We start from the raw sequence: 23877 nt of genomic DNA on the forward strand, positions 1-23877 counted from the left end.
TTCTTTGAAGGATACAATGGACGAGTACGGCCGAGTGGTGAAAGGATGTTCCGAGAGAGGAGAACTGTGGGAAGATCCCGACTTCCCAGCATCGCAGACTTCGGTCTTCTATCACCAAACGCCCCCCTTTACTTTCCAGTGGAGGAGACCCAAGGTAATTAGCCTAGATCTTGAAAACAACCGAGGCTAGAGGGCTGCAAATTGGTATTTTGATCACCCACCCTCCAGTCATCAACCATACCAAATTGCAGCCCTCTAGCCTCAGTAGTTTTTATTCTGTTTACGGTTGAAGTTAGCTATGATCTTGCGTCTGGCAACGATATAAGCCAGGCCACCACGATCCCGTGGTTAAAGTTTCGTGGGTCGCGGCTCAGGCATCATTATGCCGAGACCACCGAGAGATAGGTTTATTTTCGGCGGCCTTGATTATGCGCTGTACAGAAAACTTGATTGCGTTTAAGAAACTTCGGCGCATTTTTTACTTGTTTCATGTCGTATATGTAGGTGTATTTTAGCGAAAAGAAAGCCATTTTATACTAGAGATCTGTGTATAAGAGCCAGTTGTATCTTTAGGATGGCAAAGACCGCATCCCAATGTCTCGCGATTAGAAATCTTGTGGTTTATATCCCAAAAGGAGGATTGGTTTAGTCTAAAGAATATTATTATTATTATTATTATTATTATTATTATTATTATTATTATTATTATTATTATTATTATTATTATATTATTATTATTATTATTCAGAAAATGAACTCCATTCATATAGAACAATCCCGCAGAGGATACTGACTTGAAATTCAAGCTTCCAGAGAATAAGGTGTACATTGGAAAGCAACAGAAGTAACAGAAGATAACGGGAAATACAGGAAGAAAAGGTGACTTATTGAAGAAGGAAAGATGAATCAACAAATTAATAAGTAAATAGATAAAAATTCAAATAATTAATACACAAGGGGAAGAGCTACAGGCTAGAAATGCACTGCATCCTCGCCTGAACTTTTGGAGTTCCAGTTGCAATTTCGAGACTGGAAAACTGGCAACGTCGCAGAGGTTTAGACCGAAGTGACTATAATCTTTAAGGACGATTCAGTTCATATTCTCTTTATAATAACTGTTGATTAATATGTTCATTTAAGGGTTAACTGTTAAATATCTATTATATTAATTTCCTTGGCTGCCTTTCTGTGTGTGTGTGTGTGTGTGTGTGTTTGGCTGCGCGCGCGCGTGTGTGTGTGTGCGTGTGTGTGTTTGGCTGCGCGCGCGCGTGTGTGTGTGTGTGTATATGTATGTCCCTTCCCCCTCCCTCCCCCTTCCCAGTCAGTTTAAATTACAGCTTTCTATAGCAAAAGGAGACACAAATGCTTATTCTAGTTATAATAAAAAATTTAAATGTTTAAATGTGTAACTTTCAACTAAAAGCATATCACAAAATTTAACACAAAACAAACAATGTGTTTAAGGAAACTCTACTGCTCTAAAATGGAAGACTGCAGTATCTGCAAAGATACAAAACTGAGAAACATGGTAGAAATTCCCTTTCCTTACTACTGGTTTTGCAGATACTGCAAATGGGACCCCCTAAATGCTCGTGGAAAGCATTGAAGAATCATCCTGAAACTGCAGTAACTTTTGTATTTTGTGTTTCATGAGCCCACTAGGTGGCATATCTCAGTTTAGAAAATTTTGCAGACACTGCAGTTTTCCATTTTAGGGCAGTGTAGATTAGTCACATTATTTAAAAACATTAAAATATCTGTATTTCAGAAATACAGGTATAATGATATATAAGCCTCAACTGTTTAATACAAAAAATGACGCATAAAACCTGAAAGAAAAAAAAGAAATCCCATGCTTTGATTTTGCAACTTGTTTAAATGCAAAAAATTTTAAAGAAAATCATAAAAAAGCAAACAAGTGACATTCTCAGGTTTTAATATCAGGTAACGAATGGAAATTTAATCCTGATGATGATCTAATCGCCTCTGATGAATTCAGAAACAATGATTTATTAAATTCATGTCACACTTTTTAATTGAATGCATGAGAAAGGTCATTATATTTTAAGTAAACCAGAAAGTTACATTAATTCATTGTAGCCATAAAAGATCTAATCGCCTCTGATGAATTCAGAAACTCTGCTTTATTAAATTCATGTCACACTTTTTAATTGAATGCATGAGAAATGTCATAATATTTTAAGTAAACCAGAAAGTTACATTAATTCATTGTAGCCATAAAAGATCTAATCGCCTCTGATGAATTCAGAAACAATGATTTATTAAATTCATGTCACACTTTTTAATTGAATGCATGAGAAAGGTCATTATATTTTAAGTAAACCAGAAAGTTACATTAATTCATTGTAGCCATAAAAGATCTAATCGCCTCTGATGAATTCAGAAACTATGCTTTATTAAATTCATGTCACACTTTTTAATTGAATGCATGAGAAATGTCATTATATTTTAAGTAAACCAGAAAGTTACATTAATTCATTGTAGCCATAAAAGATCTAATCGCCTCTGATGAACTCAGAAACAATGATTTATTAAATTCATGTCACACTTTTTAATTGAATGCATGAGAAATGTCATTATATTTTAAGTAAACCAGAAAGTTACATTAATTCATTGTAGCCATAAAAGATCTAATCGCCTCTGATGAATTCAGAAACAATGATTTATTAAATTCATGTCACACTTTTTAATTGAATGCATGAGAAAGGTCATTATATTTTAAGTAAACCAGAAAGTTACATTAATTCATTGTAGCTGTAAAACCTTGCAGTAATAAGGCCTTATATTACTTATATGAATTTTATTGATTTTGTTTATTTATAAGAATTGATATTTCCGATGGCCGTTCAGCGATTTTTATTAAATTCATGACTTGTTTTAATTGAATGCCTGAGAAAGGTCATTATAATGTGACCAGATGGATACATTAATTCAGATTGAAAACCAGGAGTAAAATACCATAAACCACTTATATGATCGAGATAACCTTAGAATGTTATTCATCTCACCTGGATCTTGACCAGGAGCGGAAATACCATAAACCACTGAGATCGAGTAACCTTAGAATGTTAGTCATCTCACCTTCTGCCTTTGATCTCTCTCTCTCTCTCTCTCTCTCTCTCTCTCTCTCTCTCTCTCTCTCTCTCTCTCTCTCTCGGAAGATTGTAAAAAGTAGATAAAGGATTTAGGGGAGATTGAATTTCTTGTATATTATTTTTTTTTTCTTCACTGGCTAATGCTTTCAAGCTTAGAATTCATAAAGCATTGCTGTTTTAATCTAAGAATATCATTGCTAACGTTATACTTTCTCTTATTTTGAAACATTTCGTTCCTTATTGAAGTTTATATATATATATATATATATATATATATATATATATATATAATATGTCTATATATATATATAATATAATAGTATATGTATATATATATATATATATATATATATATATATATATATATATATATATATATATATATATATATATATATATCATAAAATATAAGGAGCCCAGTAGAAATGCCAAAATGTGGAAAATAAAGGCTGTATTTCAGAGACCAAACTGTCTCTCTCCTCAGGCAAACAGTGAATGAGAAAAAGTTAAAGAAAAGCGGTATTTATACCAGAAGATCCATATATACTTTAAAATATTGCATTCAGGAAGGTCTTAAAGATTTGTCGAGATGCATTCTACATCTCAAAAAGGATTTCAACATCGTGTCTGATTTTCTCACGATATATTTGTTTGACAGGAGCGTTTTTGTAGTATTGTTATTCGCCAGTCAGTGTCAGAGAGTCGGAGAGGAAAAAAAAAATTCAAACGCTTTCATTTAATGTTTTGCTAACTTAGTTTTTCTTCGGGAAAAGAAATTTGAACCAAAAAAGTTGTACAACTTTTCTACGGCAAAAGAAATTTGAACTTGAATAAAAGTTGTACCTGATTTAGAAAGCCGATGTTGGCGTGGTATGAAACATTTCTGATACCATGAATAAATGTGTCTTGTCATCTTTCGAAGAGGTCTTCAAAATATTGCTTTTGCTTAAGTTTGTAGACTGAATATTTGAAGTTTTTAAAAGGGACATAGTTTAGAACATTACCCAAGAGTTTGATTGGTGTATATTGAGCCAATATACGACTGGAGAATGATTACCAAATCTAAGAAGACTTAACTGCTTCAGTGGTTCTTGGTCAACTTGTTTTATGCCCTGCCTCATGCTGTGCACTGTAGGCATTACTTAAGGGTCTTTGCAGCGTCCCTTCGGCCCCTAGCTGCAACCCCTTTCATTCCTTTTACTGTACCTCCGTTCATATTGTCTTACTTCCATTTTACTTTCCACCCTCTCCTAACAGTTGTTTCATAGTGCAACTGCTTTGAGGTTTTCCTCCTGTTACACCTTTCAAACCTTTTCACTGGCAATTTCCGTTTCAGAGCTGGATGACTTCCTAGGTTCCAGCGCTTGGCCTTTGGTCTAAAATCTATATTCTGTTCTGTTCTAATGGCCTTTCCTTGTTCCCTCTTTCTACAGTTGAATCTTAATTTTTAGACATTTCACTTTTGCCTCCATCTCGCTGGTAAAATATTCAGCCGCCATTGTTACCTGCCATTTTCTGAATGATTATTCTAGACGTAGACTGAATCTGGACCACGCAGGCAAGAGCTTACTACCCCTCGAGTTACGTAATGCGCTTGGCTGAACAGGGATATTTCTCAAGACCTTGCTTTTGACCTTTAAATATCAACTCTGGCACGCTTCATTATTGCACATTTACGAGAATCTAGAATTTCACAAATGTGAAGCATTTGACCGGAAATTCTTGTCTTGTCAAGTGGGAAGTTTTACATATTTATTTAAGTCTTCAGTTGAAACCCCATCATGGACAGAGTCGCTAGACTTTCTTTAAACTCACTGGGGTTCCAATGGGAAATCAGCCTGCACACACACACACACACACACACAGAGAGAGAGAGAGAGAGAGAGAGAGAGAGAGAGAGAGAGAGAGAGAGAGAGAGAGAATACAATAAATAGGAGGAATTAGAATGCAAGACCGGTTTGCTCCTGACTGAAACATTTGGAAGTCATAAGATTCCACAACGTAGGGGGTTAGTTCCGTCAGTGCACCTCACGCGGTGCACTGTAGGCATTACTTAAGGTTCTTTGCAGCGTCCCTTCGGCCCAGAGCTGCAACCCCTTTCATTCCTTTACTGTACCTCCTTTCATATTCCCTTTCTTCCATCTTACTTTCCATCCTCTCCTAACAATTATTTCATAGTGCAACTGCTTAGAGGTTTTCCTCCTGTTACACCTTTCAAACCTACATACCCTCAGTTTCCTTTCCAGCGCTGAATGACCTCGTAGGTCCCAGTGCTTGGCATGTGGCCCAAACTCTGTATTCCATTCCATTCCCTTCCCTAAATCACCGCTTGTGTGCATTGTGTATTTTGTTTGGTTTCCAAATAAAATCCTTTCTGGTCGTCTGATAACTTTCTGTGGGTGTAGTCAAGCATCCGCAGAATCGTAGGAATTGGCAACAAAGTCTTCATTTCCTCTCGTGAAATTCTTTCACAGATTTTTGGAAAGGGATTTTTTCATTAACCGTGTAAGTTAACTAGTAGCCTACTGTTGATAACATTGAAAGGCAATTGGAGATACCATCCCGTTTTTATGGGGTACATTTTGATGGAGCGATGAACATTTATGTGCCTCTCTCTCTCTCTCTCTCAACTTGGGGGTAGGACGTCTCAACCCCTTGACATTAGCAATGAATTCTGTACTTATGTACCCAGTTGTGGGTCGTAGTTAGGAATATGTGTATATATATGCGTGTGTGTGTGTGTGTGTGAAGAGAGAGAGAGAGAGAGAGAGAGAGAGAGAGAGAGAGAGAGAGAGAGAGAGAGAGAGAGAGAGACGTACATAAAAGTTCATCGTTCCGTCAAAATGTACGCCATCAAAAGCGGGATGGTATCTCCAATTTCCTTTTAATGTTACCAACAGTAGTCTACTAGTTAACGACCTATTTATAAACCGTCAATCCGTCTAGGAAATTTAATTTCTGTATTCTCCCGAGAAAAATTACAACAATGAAATCTTTGTCGCATCGGATTTGAACTCGCGATGACAGTTAAAAAAAAAAAAAAAGAAAGATTCATACGCAGGTCAGAGTCATAAAAGAATATGAGAAATGATTGCCGTGTTCCAGGATTTTCATAATTTTCCCCCAATTACCTTTCTCCTTAATTCGCCTCGGCATTGCTGTTTTCCCGCATATAACCTCCTGGGAAAGGAAAGTTTGGTTCAGTTTCGCCGGGAAATGCTTTATTTCCTAGGCAGTTTCCCGGGCCTCTCGAACAGTTTGGGGGAAGTGGTATGCCAGGTCTCTCTAGTTAAGAATATCCTGGATTTCATATATGACAGGCAAATGGCATCTTTAGACAGTGAATTTGATTGGCCTACATTAGAGAGTTTCTTGTTATTGTAATAAGAACGAAAGTCTCTTACTTTCTCTCGGCTAATGGGCGTAAATCATATCATTATGGCGTTTCAGATATATAATGATGTTGGTATTTTTATGCATCGGTGATGCTGACATTGAATTACCAGTGTTTTCAGATTTCTTAGCTTCCTTTTACTTCTCTTACGAGGTTTTCCCAGCTAGAGAGAGACTGGGAGCCGTTGTGAAGACAAACTCCTCTTCCCCCTCCCCCCCGTTCCTCAGTTTAACTCCATTCATTGAGCTGTCTTCATTATCGTGGAGGGTAGAACTATAACAGGTTTCCGGAAACATGTCGGTTTACAGTAATATCCTGATCATACAGTAAAGACAAATTTCATTTATTTTCCTATCATTGCTGTGTTCTTTAGAGATATAGAATCTGCAGTTCATTCACAATGACGTCACAGCCGTTCGCTGTTTAATTTCAAGAATCTGCAGTTCATTCATAATAATATCACGGCTCTTCGCTGTAGGCCTATATTTTAGTCGATTAAGTAATAAGCTATTCTGCTGCGCGACAACATTTTGCTACATTTTCTTCTTCTTCTTCTTCTCATTATTATTATTATTATTATTATTATTATTATTATTATTATTATTATTATTATTATTATTCAGAAGATGAACCCTGTTCATACGGAACAAGCCCACTACAGGGGCCACTGACTTGAAATTCAAGCTTCCAAAGAATATTGAGGTGTTCATTAGGAAGAAGTAAGAGGAGGTAAGGGGAAATACACAAAGAAGAGACCTCACTATTGAAAAAGAAAAAAATTAATTAATTAATAAACAGATAAAAACGTATTAAAATGCAAGGCGAATAACATTAGGGTAGTAATGCATTGCATCTACGCTTGAACTTCTGAAGTTCCAGTCGCACGCCATCCTCAGGGAAACTGTTCCACAGTCCAACGGTGTGAGGAATAAAGGGCCTGTGGAACCGAGAAGTTCGACAGCGAGGCACAATTACTGCATATTGATGCTTCTGCTGTACAGCAAATCTGGTTGCTCTCGGCGGGTAAAGATCAGGGATCAATTGTGAATATGGAAGACGCCTGAAGTAGCGAACACTCCTGTCAGACATTTTGGATTTACGTTCATTGAGTCCAATGATCCTCACTGAAGACTGCTCTTACCAACTCTTTATCTTCCCCACAAATAGATTTTCGTTCCAAGACCGTGATGATACTGCTCACTTTAGTCCGTGATGGACCGACTGTACGTTCGTGCTGTCGTGTCTCGAGATTTCTGCACTGGTTGACACACGGCCTCATTTATTGTAATTGGAAGCTATAATAAGTCGCAACTGCAGTTTTGACGATGCTCGTTGAAGAGTGTTTGACAGATTTCTATTTTCAACTGTGTGTGTGTGTGTTTGTGTTAGTATGTGCGTGTGTCCGCATGCCGAAGGAATCTACTGTCAAATTAGAATTAAGTTGTGAGGAAGATGATGGCAATGAGATGTGATTATTGATATTATTCTTCATCGTAGAATTTGTGGAGACCTGGTTCATCCTTTTAATTAAAAAGGTGAAATGGAAGCTGTCAAACTTTCAGCGTTCATCCCTGGTGCTTTAGCTTAAAGAACAGGTTATTTGATGGTTATTTTGAATAACGTAACGTTCGCTCAGCTATCGTCAACTATCAGTTGGCAGCAGCTCTCGGCGTTAGGTAGCAGCTTCAGCAATAAGTCACTGCTGATACCGATCGACTCTTCGACAAGTCAGAAACCTGGTGCATTTGTCGACATAACTTCCTTGTCAATTTAAACGGAACAGCATAAGATATGAGCATTGTGCGTCCAAAAAAAAAAAAAAAGACAGGTAACGGAACCACCCGAACAGTTCTCTCAGTCCGCAGACATTTGAAATATTGCGCTTAAATTTGCTAATCCACTCGAAGTAGTCAACAAATTGCGGGTAAGTGGATGTGTACCGGGTTCAGGAGGGAGTAAACATCATATGTTTTCCTTTTGACAGACTTGGGCGTGGTGCTGGGAGTTGTAATAACACTGCAGGGTTGTGGTGGCGATGGCTTGTGGTTGGTACAACCTGCTCCGCTCACCCCGCGTGTTTTTCTTCTTCTTCCCTGTTCGTGGGAAGATTCTGTCGAGCGTGGAGCGGAAGCGTGCCTGTGCCAGAAAAAATTAGGATATATATATATATATATATGTTTGTGCATATATATATATATATATATATAAATAAATATGGGCTATATATACATATATATAGTCCTATACACACACACATCACCTAATCAGTCTGCTGCCAAACTGAAGTCTACTTTACGTAGACGCAGAAACCCTTCTTAGCAAGTCAGCGTAGATTATACTTTCCATCACCTTGCACGTAACACATGAATGTTAAATACCGGTGTATATATGACAGCTTCGTCATTTAAATGTGCATGATTGCTGCGCACGTCCCAATTAACATTCGTACGATACGTGCAAAAAATTACTTACTTGTACCTTTTTTTTTTTATCATTCTGCTGTTTTCTTTCAAGGGAGGTGATTCCATACTTTCAAAGGAGTTGATTCCATAGCTCAGCCGAGGTAGGAGTCGATGGCGCGTTCACTGTGTCACTGGGGGAACAGGAAACTGTCACAGAGTTAGGGTCTTCATGAGGCTACGCTAAAAGGCTCTTCCACATTATATCACTCCCATATCCTGGATGCCCCGTAGTGTGGTGGTGCCATTAGTGCATCTCATGTTGTGGACTAAGAAATGGCTGTCTTTGCTTCTGTTGAAATCATAATTCCAGTCACCAGGTGTACCACATTTCTAGATATATTAGGTCACTATAAACCATATATATAGGGTAGGTCACTGTATAACATAAATATAGCATGGGTCACTGTATTATATAAATTATAGTGTAGGTCACTGTATACCATAAACATAGCATAGGTCACTGTATTCTATAATTATAGCAGAGATAATCGTATACCCTAAATATAGCATAGAATCTATTAGTATAGTACTATATTGCATACCACACCCGTGACTGGTGTCATTGACAATATGTATAATTAATGATATAGCCTTAATTGGATCACCGTCTTATTAACATGCGCTGATGGTGATTACTGCTTCGTTAATCACTTGGGTATCAAATACTAACCTCTGTCTGATGAATCTGAATCAACTTGACCAGATGTGGCCTAAAATAAGCGGGATATTGCCATAACATTAGTCTGTGACCTGTATTTATGTACGATGGTGCGTATTGCATGTTGAGAGAGAGAGGGTGAATGACATATATTTCTTTTTAGAGAGAGAGAGAGAGAGGGTGAATGAATGACATATATTTCTTTTTAGAGAGAGAGAGAGAGAGGATGAATGACATATTTCTTGAGAGAGAGAATGAATGCTGTATATTTCTTTAGAGAGAGAAAGAGAGAGATAATGAATGGCGAATATTTCTTTGGAGGGAAAGAGAGAGAGAGAATGAATGCCGTATATTTCTTTAGAGAGAGAGAAAGAGAGAAATGAATGGTGAATATTTCTTTAGGGAGAGAGAGAGAGAGATAATGAATACCGTACGTTTCTTAGAGAAAGAGAGAGAGACTATTATTATCCAGTTCTGTTCACTAGACTCGACTAAACATATCACACCATGATTTTTAACTAATTTTTTCAAATAAAAAAAATAAAAAAAACTGTGTTGAAAACATTCTCCCAAAAATGCCTTGCATAGTATAGAAAGTCCCTTAGATGGTGCAACAAAGTCCCTTGCACGGTACACACAAAGTCTTACGTAATACAAAAAAGGACTTATATAGTACAAAATGGACTTACATAGTGCAAAAAGGACTTACAAGGTGTAAAAAAAGGCTCACATAAGACAAAAAAAGGCCATACAAAGTACAAAAGGCCATACATAGTACAAAAAGGCCTTACATTGTACAAGAAAGGCCAGACATAGTACAAAATGCCTTACATAGTAAAAAAGTAAAAAAAAAAAAAAAAAAAAGCCCTTACATAGGTAAAAAAAAAAAAAAGGCCATACCTAGCCCCCAAAAAGAAACCTGACACGGTCCCGTAATCTGTCCCAGGGTTGTGTGGGCAAGGGGAGAGTGGGGTTCCCCGAAGAGCAAAAAGTCCCCAGTCGTCGGCAACTCTTACGTAGCGGAATTTTGTCTCGAGAAAACGGCCTTGGCTCCTTTTTCGTGCCACCTCCAACATAACCTCCTTTTACTAGATCATGGCAATTATTATTAATATATATTTATCTTTTTTGGGATAATTTCCTAACTGTATATATTTTTTGTTGCAGGAAGTAATTGATTTAATTTCCACTCGCGAATGTGATGGTTTATTTTCACTGAGATGCGTTTGGGATCATTTCTGGCATTTTAAATTGTGTATCCAGCGAAAATAAAAACCTGTTAACTTTCCAAGTAGTTTTGTATAAGATACAGAACAAAATGCTATCTTTGTATCCTAGGTGACTGTATTACTCTCCCCTTTTTTAGTTTCCTGTAAAGAAAACTGTTGTACCGGCTTTGTCTGTCCGTCCCCACTTTATTCTGTCTGCACTTTTTCTGTCCGCCCACTGTTCTTAAAAACTACTGAGGCCAGAGGGCTGCAAATTGGTATGTTGATCATCTACCCTTCAATCATCAAACATACCAAATTGCAGCCCTCTAGCCTCAGTAGTTTTTATTTTATTTTTGGTGGCCTTGATGATACGATGTACAGAAAACTCCATAGCGTCGAAGAATTTCGGCGCATTTTTTACTTGTTTTAATATTAAACATCAAACCTCAGAAATGGTGTCATTTCTGAGATCATTTTAGGCTGTAGTCTATAACGCATTGGCTCTGCAATTTAGTCTTATAACAAGGCGAAATATATATATATATATATATATTATATATATATATATATATATATATATATATATATATAATATATATATATATATATATATATATATACCAGATATATATATATATATAGAGAGAGAGAGAGAGACAGAGAGAGAGGTCTAATCAACCCCGAGAGTCGAGCCGCGCGATTTAAGCCGTTGCAAAAGCCACACAAACAATACAGGCGAATTGCGTCATGTTGTAGTCAATAGGGGAAAGTGTGCGAAGAAACAGCTGTAACTTCACCTCCTCCTGTCTCCTCCTCCTACTCCTACTTCTTCCTGTGACTTCCGCCTTAATTAACCCCTTCTTGCTCCTTCCTCCCCTTCCAAAATTTCCTGACACGTTCTCCTCCGCACTTCAGAGCAGCCCGCCAACGCCGGCGATGCATTGGAACGTTATTGCGAATTTTGCTTAACATTTTGATGAAAATAAACAAATATATTCGTCAAAATGGTATATTAGTCTTCTGCTTCTTACTCAGCATAAACTTCTATATCTCTTACGATGTTAAAATTGGCCTTTTTTGGGAATAATGTCGATATTTCATTACGGTACAGCACGACGTAGCACAATATGGCAGACGTTTTTTTAAGGGATTTTCTCACGTCATGATGAGGCAGTCTCACGAGACAATGATAGTCATTAACCCACAAAAAAATGATAAAAATTATCTTTGGAAGTTTTTTACTGTTGCGTTGATTGGTCGTATGTAAATGAAGGACCCGCTGCGTGTATGTTAGCGAACTCTTAATTATCAAGAACATATTTAGAAACGGTTTTAAGCAAGCGCTAAGTTTAGTGCATCGTTGAATGAATGCAGTTCGACCTAGCAACTGTTTAATGCAAGAGCTATTTCTAGTGCTTCGTTGAATGAATGCAGTAGGACCTAGAAACAGTTTAATGCAAGTGCATCGTTGCATAAATGCAGTACGACCTAGAAACAGTTTAACGCAAGCTCTAGGCCTAGTGCTTCGTTGAATGAATGCAGTATACCTAGAAACAGTTTAATGCAAGTGCTTCATTGAATGAATGTAGTACGACCTAGAAACAGTTTTATGCAAGTGCTAGGCCTAGTGCTTCGTTGAATGAATGCAGTACGACCCAAAAACAGTTTAATGTAAGTGCTAGGCCTAGTGTTCCGTGGAATCTTTACAATACGACTAAAGTGTTAACTAAGCGATAAAGAGAGAAGAAATATTGCAATCTCAAGCCGAAAACTCAGCAACAATAAAGGTTTATGAAGCCGGCATTCGACTGTTGTCGATATTAGAAAGTAGGGGATGAGCTCCTCTTTCATTCATGACTTGGGAAAAGAGCGACTCGGGGAAAATGAAGGTTTGCCAGACATACTACCTGCTATAAAGACGCAGTAGGTGGTTTCCCTGTGCATTGTATTCGATGATACAGAATGAGTCTGCCAGTGGAAAGTGGCGTAGAAATTTTTTTGTCAGTTTCTTTAGCACAGCTTATTGTTGCTCGTCGCTCTTGTATGTAAAGATGATTAAATGACATAGAGTGTTTAAATAGCTTTGCTGATTGCTGCCTTGTATGGGTAAAAGAAAATGTAAATGGCGCATTATTGGGTAACGGTGTCATTCTGTACCATAGCTTTTTTCCAACATTTACTGTCCTGTCTCTGAGTTCTCGCGTCACGCCTTTCAAAACACACACACACATATCTCTAATTAATTTCTAAAAACTACTTCATTGAGAAAAATAAGCGGTAATAGAGGGAAGTAAATACTCGCAGATAAAACAATACGCATAGGACTATCAGACTGAAAATAGCGAACGGAGAGAGGCCACATGACGAGAACGAAGAATGTGTCAATGGAGCGATTGTTGTGAAGAGCTGATGAACAGAGAAACGGAAGAGAAGTAGATCTAAGTGATGAAAGAGAAAGTCAGCCACAGTATACCCAAATGAAGGAAGGCAGCAGGAATTCTGCAAATAGTTTGGAAGAAGTTTAGGAGTGTCTTAAGGCTGCCAAAATTGAAAAACATGCAAGGATTGTTATTTGATGCGGGTGGAAACAGTGATAAGATGGGTGAAAGGGTTGAAATACACGAAAAGAAAGATCAGTATTTTGAATTAATTTAGCTATTCGAATGGAGAGATTGGAAAACTGTGATAATATATGCAATATGACTATTATTTCCTTACTTGGTTCATGATCTTGAACGCTTATGAAATTCGAAGGCGAAGTAGGCCTATTTCTGTATTTTGTCACCGAATTATATAAAGTGCTGCTGTAAACACAGCGAGATCTGTGGCAGAACGAGGAAATCATAGAGGAAATTGCAGAAACTGCCTCCGTCATCCATGAATGCCATTTATTATATTCAGGGTCAGCTAGCATTCATTATGCTTAGATGAGCGCTCTTCCGCCATGTCTTCTTGTCCTGTTTGAAGTAAATGTTTAGAACCTGAAGTATTCTCAGTAACTCATATTAAACATTATAGTTTTTCCACGCGGTTGTTTGCATCACATTTCAACAAACTGACATTAAATATTGCAATGACGATAAAGATTGTTGTTGAGGTTATTAACGAAACTGCAATTCTTTTTAGCTCTCGAGGTCCACGCGAGGTTCCAACTACTCTTTTAGCATTGAGTTTCGATTTTCTTAAACCGGTCTCTTTTCCAGAGAAAACAGGTAGTAAAGTATACTGCGTTTGTATACAACAGAATATTAATAGCATAAGAACTACTTATTCATCTGCTTGTTATTTTTTCAGGAATTGTCCTCGAATCCTGTCTTCATCCGGGAAGAATGCTCACAGTTCGATATCGTCCATGGCAAATTAGGTAAGCATATATCTTTTGTCAGTTCTGGTGTCTTTCAGGTGTAATGTATTACACTCAAAAGGGAATAAAATCATCGAAATGAATTATGACACGCAAATGCCGTGGCAGAAATGAATCTGTATTCAAGGAAACTATATAAAATGATTATTTGATGAACATGCCTAGGCCTAAGACCCAGATGAAAGCCAGTTGCAAGGTATTTAAGGATAAACACGAGGAACTGAGGAGTTTCAAGTTTTTGTGGCAGTTCAGAGTAAATCCTAAGATACAAAAATCAAATGTTAGGCGTTTAATGTGACAAGTCAGACCTTGAATACAGCGTACAGTAAATGCACTTCTCTGACAGGTAGTCTTAAACTTAATCAAATGTGGAAAAATGTTTTTTGAGTCTAAAAAGTGGTGCACCTAATATAATTCCTTTTATTCGGTGTTGAACACCATACTATTTAGATAGTTTTTTTTTTATAGAACAGTATTTTTATTTTTTGATTAGCAAAATGGTGTTGCAATCCACAACCCAATATCCCCTCAAAAGACGAACAGTTGAATTTGTAAAATTTGTAAATTAAAGTTGATTTCTATGACTCTATAAACAATAAACAAATAGTGTTGACTGGGGATCCCAATGTCTTTTGGAAGCTGGTCATTGTGATTTTTTTTACCGATTTATTATAATTAAGAAATTCCAGGAACGTGGACGTGCTAGAAAGATATTAATTGTGCTAATTTGCATTAGCTTATCCTGTGTACATTTTTAGAAGTACTGTAATCATTCTGGAAAGGTATATTAAACTTAGAATATAAAACCCATCTTAACCTGACTTTAAATAATTGTTTGATAAACAGTAGTGAAAGTTACATGGCTGTGTGTTATATAATTAATTCAAAATTAAAACAACTGATAAATATCTCAGCCTCATTGTGTGAGAGTAATTAAGAATGTTTTATTAGAATGTTTTGAGCGTTCACTTTCAGTTGCGTCGCACGCTAATTATTCATACGGCACTTAAAATTTTACGGGTAATTAATTGAAGAAATGATGTGTTTGATAATGACTTTGGTACATACGGTAAATTCGGTTTCCGAGTTTCAGGAGGCAGTCTGAACAAAAATAACGTACAGATCGTTTTAATACTCTTTTATTGACTTGCTGTAGACTTATTAGGCCTTAAATGCATAATAGTGACCATCTAATTTTGACGTAGATTGATTATACGGATTTGGGGCGGGGCGGGAACCCCTACCTTCCACCTCCCGCTCTTTTTTTGGTTGGAGGAGGGAGGGGGGGCGTTTAACCGCTTCATTAGCCGTGTAAAATCATAGCATATTACGTCCGCGCATTGGAGGTTTATTTTGCGCACCAGTTTGGGGAAAAAGTCAGCCTTTGACAACTTTTACTTCGATCGTAAAACTCTGTAGTGTCATAAAGTTATCTAACAATAGAATTGCTGCTTGTCTTGCGCGGTTGCAATGGACGGCGATCGTCAACTTTTTTTTATTGGAGAGAGAGAGAGAGAGAGAGAGAGAGAGAGAGATATAACTGTGCGTCTGTGCATGAACAAAGTCTCAAGCAGAACTTCAAGAAAAACTTTTTAGAATATTGATATTTTAAGGCTGGTTGGTCTCTAATGTTCAGGCAAATGGCCTGTTTTATATTGGTTCAGATCTGTTCAGTGTTTTCACGTAACATTTTTCCTCTCAGTGACTAAAAACTGATTGAAGTCGTAAAAGTCATCAATAACATTTTTTAATTATTGATTTTTTATGACTTGATGAACGATACAATGTTTTTAGTTGTAGTTATGAATGTGAATTATTTCTTAATTTATTTTTAATTGTGTTTTTATTTTAGCGTTTGTCTGACTAAACTAAAACCATTACTGATTACCAGCATTTGAGTTTATCACAAAAAAAAAAAAAATCGATTTCTCAGAAAAAATTCTCGTGACAAGCATTAACGCCTGAAAATATTTTAAAATGAACATCGAATATTTTTTAAATTTTAGCTTGAACATGATTACACTTTCAAATGCATTTAGTTACCAGTACTGAATAATCAATTTGCCCCTTTTATTATTTCATCGAGTCAGTAATGCATTCAAAAACTTTTGAGAAATTGAAAATAAAAGAAATTCTTAGCCAGGTATGGGGAATATTACCAATAACCTCTTACCTGCTGTCAGAATGCTCACACATCCTATAAGGACTCATTAGTTCTCTGAATCATATCCCGCAACATATCGAACATACTCAGTCGTAAGCCTTGTTTTTAAAGTTTCTGAGTTTTCCAGCCAAAGTGATTCAGTTTTTGATAATCTATAACATATCAAAACTTCTGCTGTCTGTGTTGTCACAGGTTTTGATACTCTGTAACATACCAAAGCTTCTGCTGTCTGTGTTGTCACAGTCTTTGATACTCTGTAACATACCAAAACTTCTGCTGTCTGTGTTGTCAGGGACTTTGATACTCTGTAACATACCAAAACTTTTGCTGTCTGTGTTGTCACAATGTTTGATACTCTGTAACAAACTTCTGCTGTCTGTGTTGTCACAGTCTTTGATACTCTGTAACATACCAAAACTTTTGCTGTCTGTGTTGTCACAGTCTTTGATACTCTGTAACATACCAAAACTTTTGCTGTCTGTGTTGTCACAGTCTTTGATACTCTGTAACATACCAAAACTTTTGCTGTCTGTGTTGTCACAGTGTTTGATACTCTGTAACATACCAAAACTTCTGCTGTCTGTGTTGTCACAGTCTTTGATACTCTGTAACAAACTTCTGCTGTCTGTGTTGTCACAATCTTTGATACTCTGTAACATATCAAAACTTCTGTTGTCTGTGTTGTCACAGTCTTTGATATTCTGTAACATATCAAAACTTCTGCTGTTTGTGTTGTCACAGTCTTTGATACTCTGTAACATATCAAAACTTCTGCTGTCTGTGTTGTCGCAGTGTTTGATACTCTGTAACATATCAAAACTTCAGCTGTCTGTGTTGCCACATTTTCAAACCAAATGTCCTCGAAAGCTGAGCTAATTAGAAGCTATGAGTAATATCAAAATCTCTGAAGCCCATCTTAGAATGGGGAAAAATTGGCTTACGCCAGTCCGTCAAACTAGGGACGGTATGTACTATCCTTAGCTATATTTTATACAAGTGAAATCACATCACACATGAATGCCCTTAGCCTTGTCCCAGCCTTGTCTCATCCGGTAACCGTGAATGAAGCATGCGTCATGATCAGTGACCGCAGTTTGTCTTGCGGTGTGGTGTGCATTCGTATTGTCTTTATTCTTTCTTTACTCTTAACGTTTCCAGTAGTTTGATTTACATTTGGATAATGTTCCATTGAATGATGTGACTTACAGAATTATGACCCGAAAGCAGACTAATGTATTCTCTCGGTAAAGCATGGTGAACTGTGCAAGGCTGTGTTTAAGCAGATTTTAATGGTAATTTTTTCTTACAACTTTGTTCATTTCATTTGCATAGCCTATTGTCATTGATAAAGGAACGTAACTTTACAACTTTGTTCTGAGTATTTTAAGAAACAACGGACTGGTTTTGAAAAAATGGCACTATTTAGACAGTTGGGGAAATTTTGAAAAAATGGCACCATTTAGACAGCTGGGGAAATTTAAACAGGCCTATCAATCCTGTTGTTTTCTTTGATACAGATTTACGCAAGTTTTAATTATTTCAGACCGTACCGATAGAGTTTTGTTAATTCATACCCTTTATTATTATTATTATTTATTATTATTAACGGAGCGACATTTCACTGAGTGAATTGCCACGCATTGCTCAGACGTACAAGGACAAGCTTTGAACTAAATCGGGAAAAAGTTGGGTCTTCCTAAAAGGGGACAGCCATTGTCACGCTTTTACACAGTCATCGAAGCAAAGGTGTAATCCACACGAAGCAATTGCTCCACAGTAAGAGCAATAGGAGACGCCGGTAATAAGGAAGTACAAACAGGCACTTTTTATGGTCTGACAGATTTCTCATACACGCGTAGGGTCCCACAGTGAAGTTCTCGACAGATTCCATACTCGCCTCTCTCTCTCTCTCTCTCTCTCTCTCTCTCTCTCTCTCTCTCTCTCTCTCTCTCTCTCTCTCTCTCTCTCTCTCTCTCTTGATTACCTGACCAAACAAAATAGGAACTGTGGTTTGGCCATTCACTTGTTGTAGTACATTACTACGAGAAGTGAGCTACGGGTTCTGCTTACGACTAGCGGCAGTAGATGTGAGGACCCGTTATTTTTCATGGCTACGTCTACTCTGAATATTCTTGGCATATTTTTCCCTTATTTTCCTCTGTTCTTACAAGTCTTATTTATCTTCTCTCATGGTAGAAAGTTTGCTTATGCTCAACCCCAGCATCTGTAGTTAAGGTTTGCTAAGAATCAGTGAAAGCTCTACTCATGACTCCTGTATTGGTGTAAATCTGCATCTTTCTCTACTCACAAGTCTGTATAGGGGTTGAGCTATACTTTTCTCTGGAACAATGGTTAGCTTCTTACCCTTTGCAGTCCTCTTTCCAAAACCCAGTTTTCTTGTGATGCTTCTCTCCAAAACCCAGTTTCCCAGTGATGCTTCTCTCCAAAACCCAGTTTTCTTGTGATGCCTCTCTCTAAATTCCAGTTTCCCAATGATGCTTCTCTCCAAAACCCAGTTTTCTTGTGATGCTTCTCTCCAAAGTCCAGTTTCCCAGTGATGCTTCTCTCCAAAACCCAGTTTTCTAGTGATGCTTCTCTCCAAATTCCAGTTTCCCAGTGATGCTTCTCTCCAAAACCCAGTTTTCCTGTGATGCTTCTCTCTAAATTCCAGTTTCCCAGTGATGTTTCTTTCCAAAATCCAGTTTTCCAATGATTTTTCTCACCAAAGTCCCGTTTTCTTGTGATGTTTCCCTTCACCCTGTCTAGATTTCAAAATTTGTGTGTATGTGTAAGTATGTGTTTACCGTAATATAAACACACCCATAGCTAGACTCAGGAATCTTGAATCTCCCTCCTGCCTTTCAGTGCCATTCTGTACCATTCCTTCTACAGTAATTTATTCAAGTCACGTCTGCTGAAGAGTTTCTGCAGCTCTGAAGACCAGCAAGGCAACTGGCTGGGATCACAGCCATACGGAATTTCGTCTTGGGATTGCAGACGAACTGGTTTATTTTATTGTTAAGTCCTAAACTTAACGTTGCCTTTATGAAAAAGTAATGGTTCAGTGTATATAAAAAAATTTTGAGTCAACCTTTGATACTGCAGATGTTCTCGACTCATTTTTTTAAACGCCAAGAGTAAACTCTAATTGCAGATTCCAAGATGTTTAACAGCGTCTGTCATATGGTTCTATTTGCTAAACTCCTGTTGAGAGCTTTACTTACTTTGTAAAAAGTCTTGTTACATTTTAATCTAAATGACTTTTGTCATCTGTTGTAGAAGGAAATTATATGACTTCAACATTCTTAGAGGTTTTCAGTTGCTTCCTCCAATTTTTATTTACGCTTTTATCAACAGTTCGTCTTTCCATATTTATTCTTCCCTTTGAGTTCTTTTTCTCCTACTTACTCTGTCCGTGAGAACTTAATTAAATGTAGAACAAATAACTAATTTTCTTTTGATGCCTCGAAGACACTTTCTGCTTGCTTCTCTCTCCTCTTCTCCCAGACAGATCTTCTGTTCTCTTTCATTAAAATGTAATTCATTGTCTCCTGTCAACCTTTTGAGTGTCAGGGTTACATCAAACGTGTTTTGGTGAAACAACACAGTTCACATTACTCAGTCTGCTGCTAAAAGATTTGCGTCGTAAGGTTGGCGTAAGCATCAGTCATTCCTGTTCGGGATATTTCTTCAACTTCTGCTTCACTGGCAAAACTGATTCAAAGAGTCAAAGCCCAGATATCTTCATGTACACCCTCGCCGCTCCAGAGTGTCCTTGCTGTCACTTGTCTGTTGCCATTATTACAGCTTCCAGTCCAAAGATCTGACGAAAAAGGACCACCTCCAATCGCAAGGCCTTGAAACACTCATCAAGCCACCTCTTCCTGCATTCTTTATATTGCAGTCTTGCAGTCCCTTTAATTGCTTGGTTTGGTTGCTGTTTCTTTTCCCCAAGTGACCTTTTTACCCCTTCCGTTTTTCTTGTTTCTGATTAGAGGGTACACATACAGTACAGGTCCACTTCCTTGAACTATTTCCAATTTTATGTTTTTCCCAAAAGTTGTGTTAGCTGTAGAGCAACAGTTACTTGAATTGGCAGGAAAATTCTCTCTCTCTCTCTCTCTCTCTCTCTCTCTCTCTCTCTCTCTCTCTCTCTCTCAGTATGTATTTAATTGTCTTACTTTCAGATTCTTTAACTATTTCCAAATTTATGTTTTTCCCAAAAGTTGTGTTAGCTGTAGAGCAACAGTTACTTGAATAATTGTTAGGAAAATTCTCTCTCTCTCTCTCTCTCTCTCTCTCTCTCTCTCTCTCTCTCTCTCTCTCTCTCTCTCTCTCTCTCTCAGTGTGTACTTAATTGTCTTACTTTCAGATTCTTTAACTATTTCCAAATTTATGTTTTTCCCAAAAGTTGTGTTAGCTGTACAGCAACAGTTAATTGAATTGGCAGGAAAATCTCTCTCTCTCTCTCTCTCTCTCTCTCTCTCTCTCTCTCTCTCTCTCTCTCTCTCTCTCTCTCTCTCTCAGTGTGTACTTAATTGTCTTACTTTCAGATATCGTACTTTTTACTCACATATCCACCATTACTGACCTCCCCTGAATGATGCAGCAGTCCAGGGGTGCTTTTAAAATTTTTTCTACTTTTTTTCTTGGTCTACTGGCTCCATTACGTTGACCTGCTGACTTTCAGGTTTTTCTTTTTTTAATACATTGCTTTTATGAAGTAGGTTAATTCCTTATCAACTTCATTCCTTATCAAGTTCATTGTTCTTGTTAGATTTAACTTTTCTTTGCTGTTTGTATTCTGTATAGTTGCAGTGTAGAGCTTTTATGCTTTTAAATTTCTCTGATAATGTTGCATTGTACTGTGTTCCAGCTGCATATTTCAATCAAAAGACCACAGAGAAGTATTTTCGACCTTCAGCGTTATGATTCCAGGCATGACTTTGTTATTTCTGAGAGACTTGTCTCTGGAAACAAGTCCAAAATTGAGTTCTTCTTTTGGGATATGACTCTTCTGGTTATCGAGGCCTCCCATATGTCACCAAACAAGTGGCGAATGTGGCTTGAATGAAATTTGTTACAAAGTTTTCAGCACAAGCACTGTTTATTTAGTTTGAGTCTAACTCAACCAAGATATTGGCGACTCCGTTTTAGTTTTCTGTAAAAGGAAACTATTGTGCCGGCTTTGTCTGTCCGTCCGCACATTTCTCGGTCTGCACTTTTTTCTCTCCGCACTTTTTCTGTCCGCCCTCAGATCTTAAAAACTACTGAGGCTAGAAGGCTGCAAATTGGAATGTTGATCATCCACCCTCCAGTCATCAAACCTACCAAATTGCCTTAGTAGTTTTTGTTTTATTTAAGGTTACAGTTAGCCATAATCGTGCTTCTGGCAACTATGTAGGATAGGCCACCACCAGGCCGTGGTTAAAGTTTCATGGGCCGCGGCTCATACAGCATTATACCGCGACCTCCGAAAGATTGATCTATTTTTTTTTGGGGGGGGGGGCGGCCTTGATTATACGCTGTAACGGCTGTACAAAAAACTCGATTGCGCCGAAGAAACTTCAGCGCATTTTTCATTTGTTTTTCTTGCTTTTAAAAGATGAGCCTTGAACCCAAGTCATCTTTTATGGAGACTTCGGTGCAAAGCCACAGACTTTGGCTGTAGGTTCATATTTTGCTACCAGCATCGAAGATCAGTAGAGAAATTCTGTCAGTCTCCCAGCTGATAAGGAGGGACCCCACGCAAATTCCACGCTAATGAGTTTGATCTACTTTGTAAATCGGTACAGTCTGAGTTTCACCCCCAGAAAAAGTATGTCGAAAATGTCAGGCCAATTTAGATATAACTCAAGAGGATTATGTTAAAAGTCAAATGTCGAAAGTGAATTCAGACCCTGTCACAGAGTTAGCTCCGTTCACCCAGAAGGAAAAACAAAATACTGCAGGCATCCGCAGTTCTGGCAACAGTGAGATGACAATGAAGCTTCAGTAGCTGAATTTAAGAGAATCTCAGTGTCTGTGAAACGCAGATTTTGCAGTTTGAGGTAGGCGATCTTTCTGAGAGCAGTTACCAATAATCCTGGTGCCTAAAATGTTGAAAGAATTCTGTGCAAGCGTCTGTAATTATGGCCCATGTCTCACCTTTGAACAGTAGGTCTGTGTATGAGAAGATAGCTGGTGATTTGCCAGAGCGGTTTTCGTTTTTCTTACTTCTTAGGAAAATTTGTGACTTCTAGATGGAAGCAGGTCAAGTACTCTGTTCAGGTCTTCAGTTCACTGTCTCTTGGACCTTCCCTAACCTTTTCGAATTGATTGCCCTTAACTGACGTTTTAAAACGGTTCTGTTTCCTTACTAATAGTAAGAGGAACTTTTCAACTTATTTCTTTATATAAAATCGTTTTTGTAAATCAGACTAGACAACACAAAAGCAGAATTATCAGGAACTTTCCAACTTCTTTCTTTATATAAAATTGTTTTTGTAAATCAAGAAATTGTTTTTATAAATCAAAAAATTGTTTTTGTAAATCAAAAAATTGTTTTTGTAAATCAAAAAATTGTTGTTGCAAATCAAAACTAGACAACACAAAAGCAGAATTATGAGGAACTTTCCAACGTATTTCTTTATATAAAATTGTTTTTGCAAATCAGAACTAGACAACAAAAAAGCGGAATTATCAGGACGGCAAGAAACAATGGACGCGAAATTGCAATCCTCAGGTTAAACTAGCGGTATTGGATATATAACTTGGCATACAATATGCTTACGAAATAATGACAGGGAGGGAGGGAGGGGTGCTGGCCCAGGGGGTCGGGGAGCGTGTGCCTGCTTTGTTTCCAAATATTTCATGGCCCTCTCGTCACTGGGCTTGTGAACTAAACAACAATCACCCGAAAAACAAGAGGTTGAGTTACCCAACCCGGGTAATTTACCTCAAGAGTTGGGAAACGCTTCCATAGATCCTTCAGAAGCGACTGGCGCCTGTTTCCAGTGACATTGCTCTGTGGCAGTGTAATAAACATTTTCAAACATTTAAGTGGAATGCCCACCTTCCAGCCTGACTAATTGGGTCATACGTCAGTGCTTTAGTTCACTGAAGGAGTGAGTGAGGGCTGTGACGTAGTTAGGGGGGCGTTTCCCACCCTGGGGGCTAAAGAAAGGGGGAAGGGGGTACTCAACTAATTCAAGGTCTCGTCTTCTGTTCACCGATTCAAGTCGTTGGTGAGAGTGTCACGTCTGAGTGGCGTAACGCAAGTCAAATGAGATGTTTGTGTGAACGGGGAGTTAAGATTACATTTTTGGTTCTGCTTTTGTTGCACTGAATAGAATTGCTTTACATTTCTGCCGGGTAATTTTGTTTTGATTAGGGTGCACATATTAGTTTTCTGTAAACGAAAACTATTGTGCCGGCTTTGTCTGTCCGTCTGCACTTTTTTCCTGTCCGCACTTTTTCTGTCCGCCATCAGATCTTAAGATTACAGAGGCTAGAGGACTGCAAATTGG

General features: G+C 37.8%; 1 protein-coding gene across 2 annotated transcripts in view; it reads left to right on the forward strand.

Moving 5' to 3' along the window:
- The window catches only part of CalpC (calpain-C), a 56238-nt gene that overhangs the window by 11186 nt on the left and 21175 nt on the right, over positions 1–23877 (forward strand). For both annotated transcript variants that reach the window (XR_010857020.1, XM_067126345.1), the window contains exons 2-3: positions 11–154; positions 14136–14205. Coding sequence is in view for 1 of the 2 variants with exons in the window: in XM_067126345.1 (XP_066982446.1) it covers positions 17–154; positions 14136–14205 (208 nt within the window). In the remaining variant the exon portion in view is untranslated. The remainder of the gene's footprint in view (positions 1–10; positions 155–14135; positions 14206–23877) is intronic.

This window comes from Macrobrachium rosenbergii, chromosome 24 (genome assembly GCF_040412425.1).
Source record: "Macrobrachium rosenbergii isolate ZJJX-2024 chromosome 24, ASM4041242v1, whole genome shotgun sequence".
Taxonomy (NCBI): Eukaryota; Metazoa; Arthropoda; class Malacostraca; order Decapoda; family Palaemonidae; genus Macrobrachium; species Macrobrachium rosenbergii.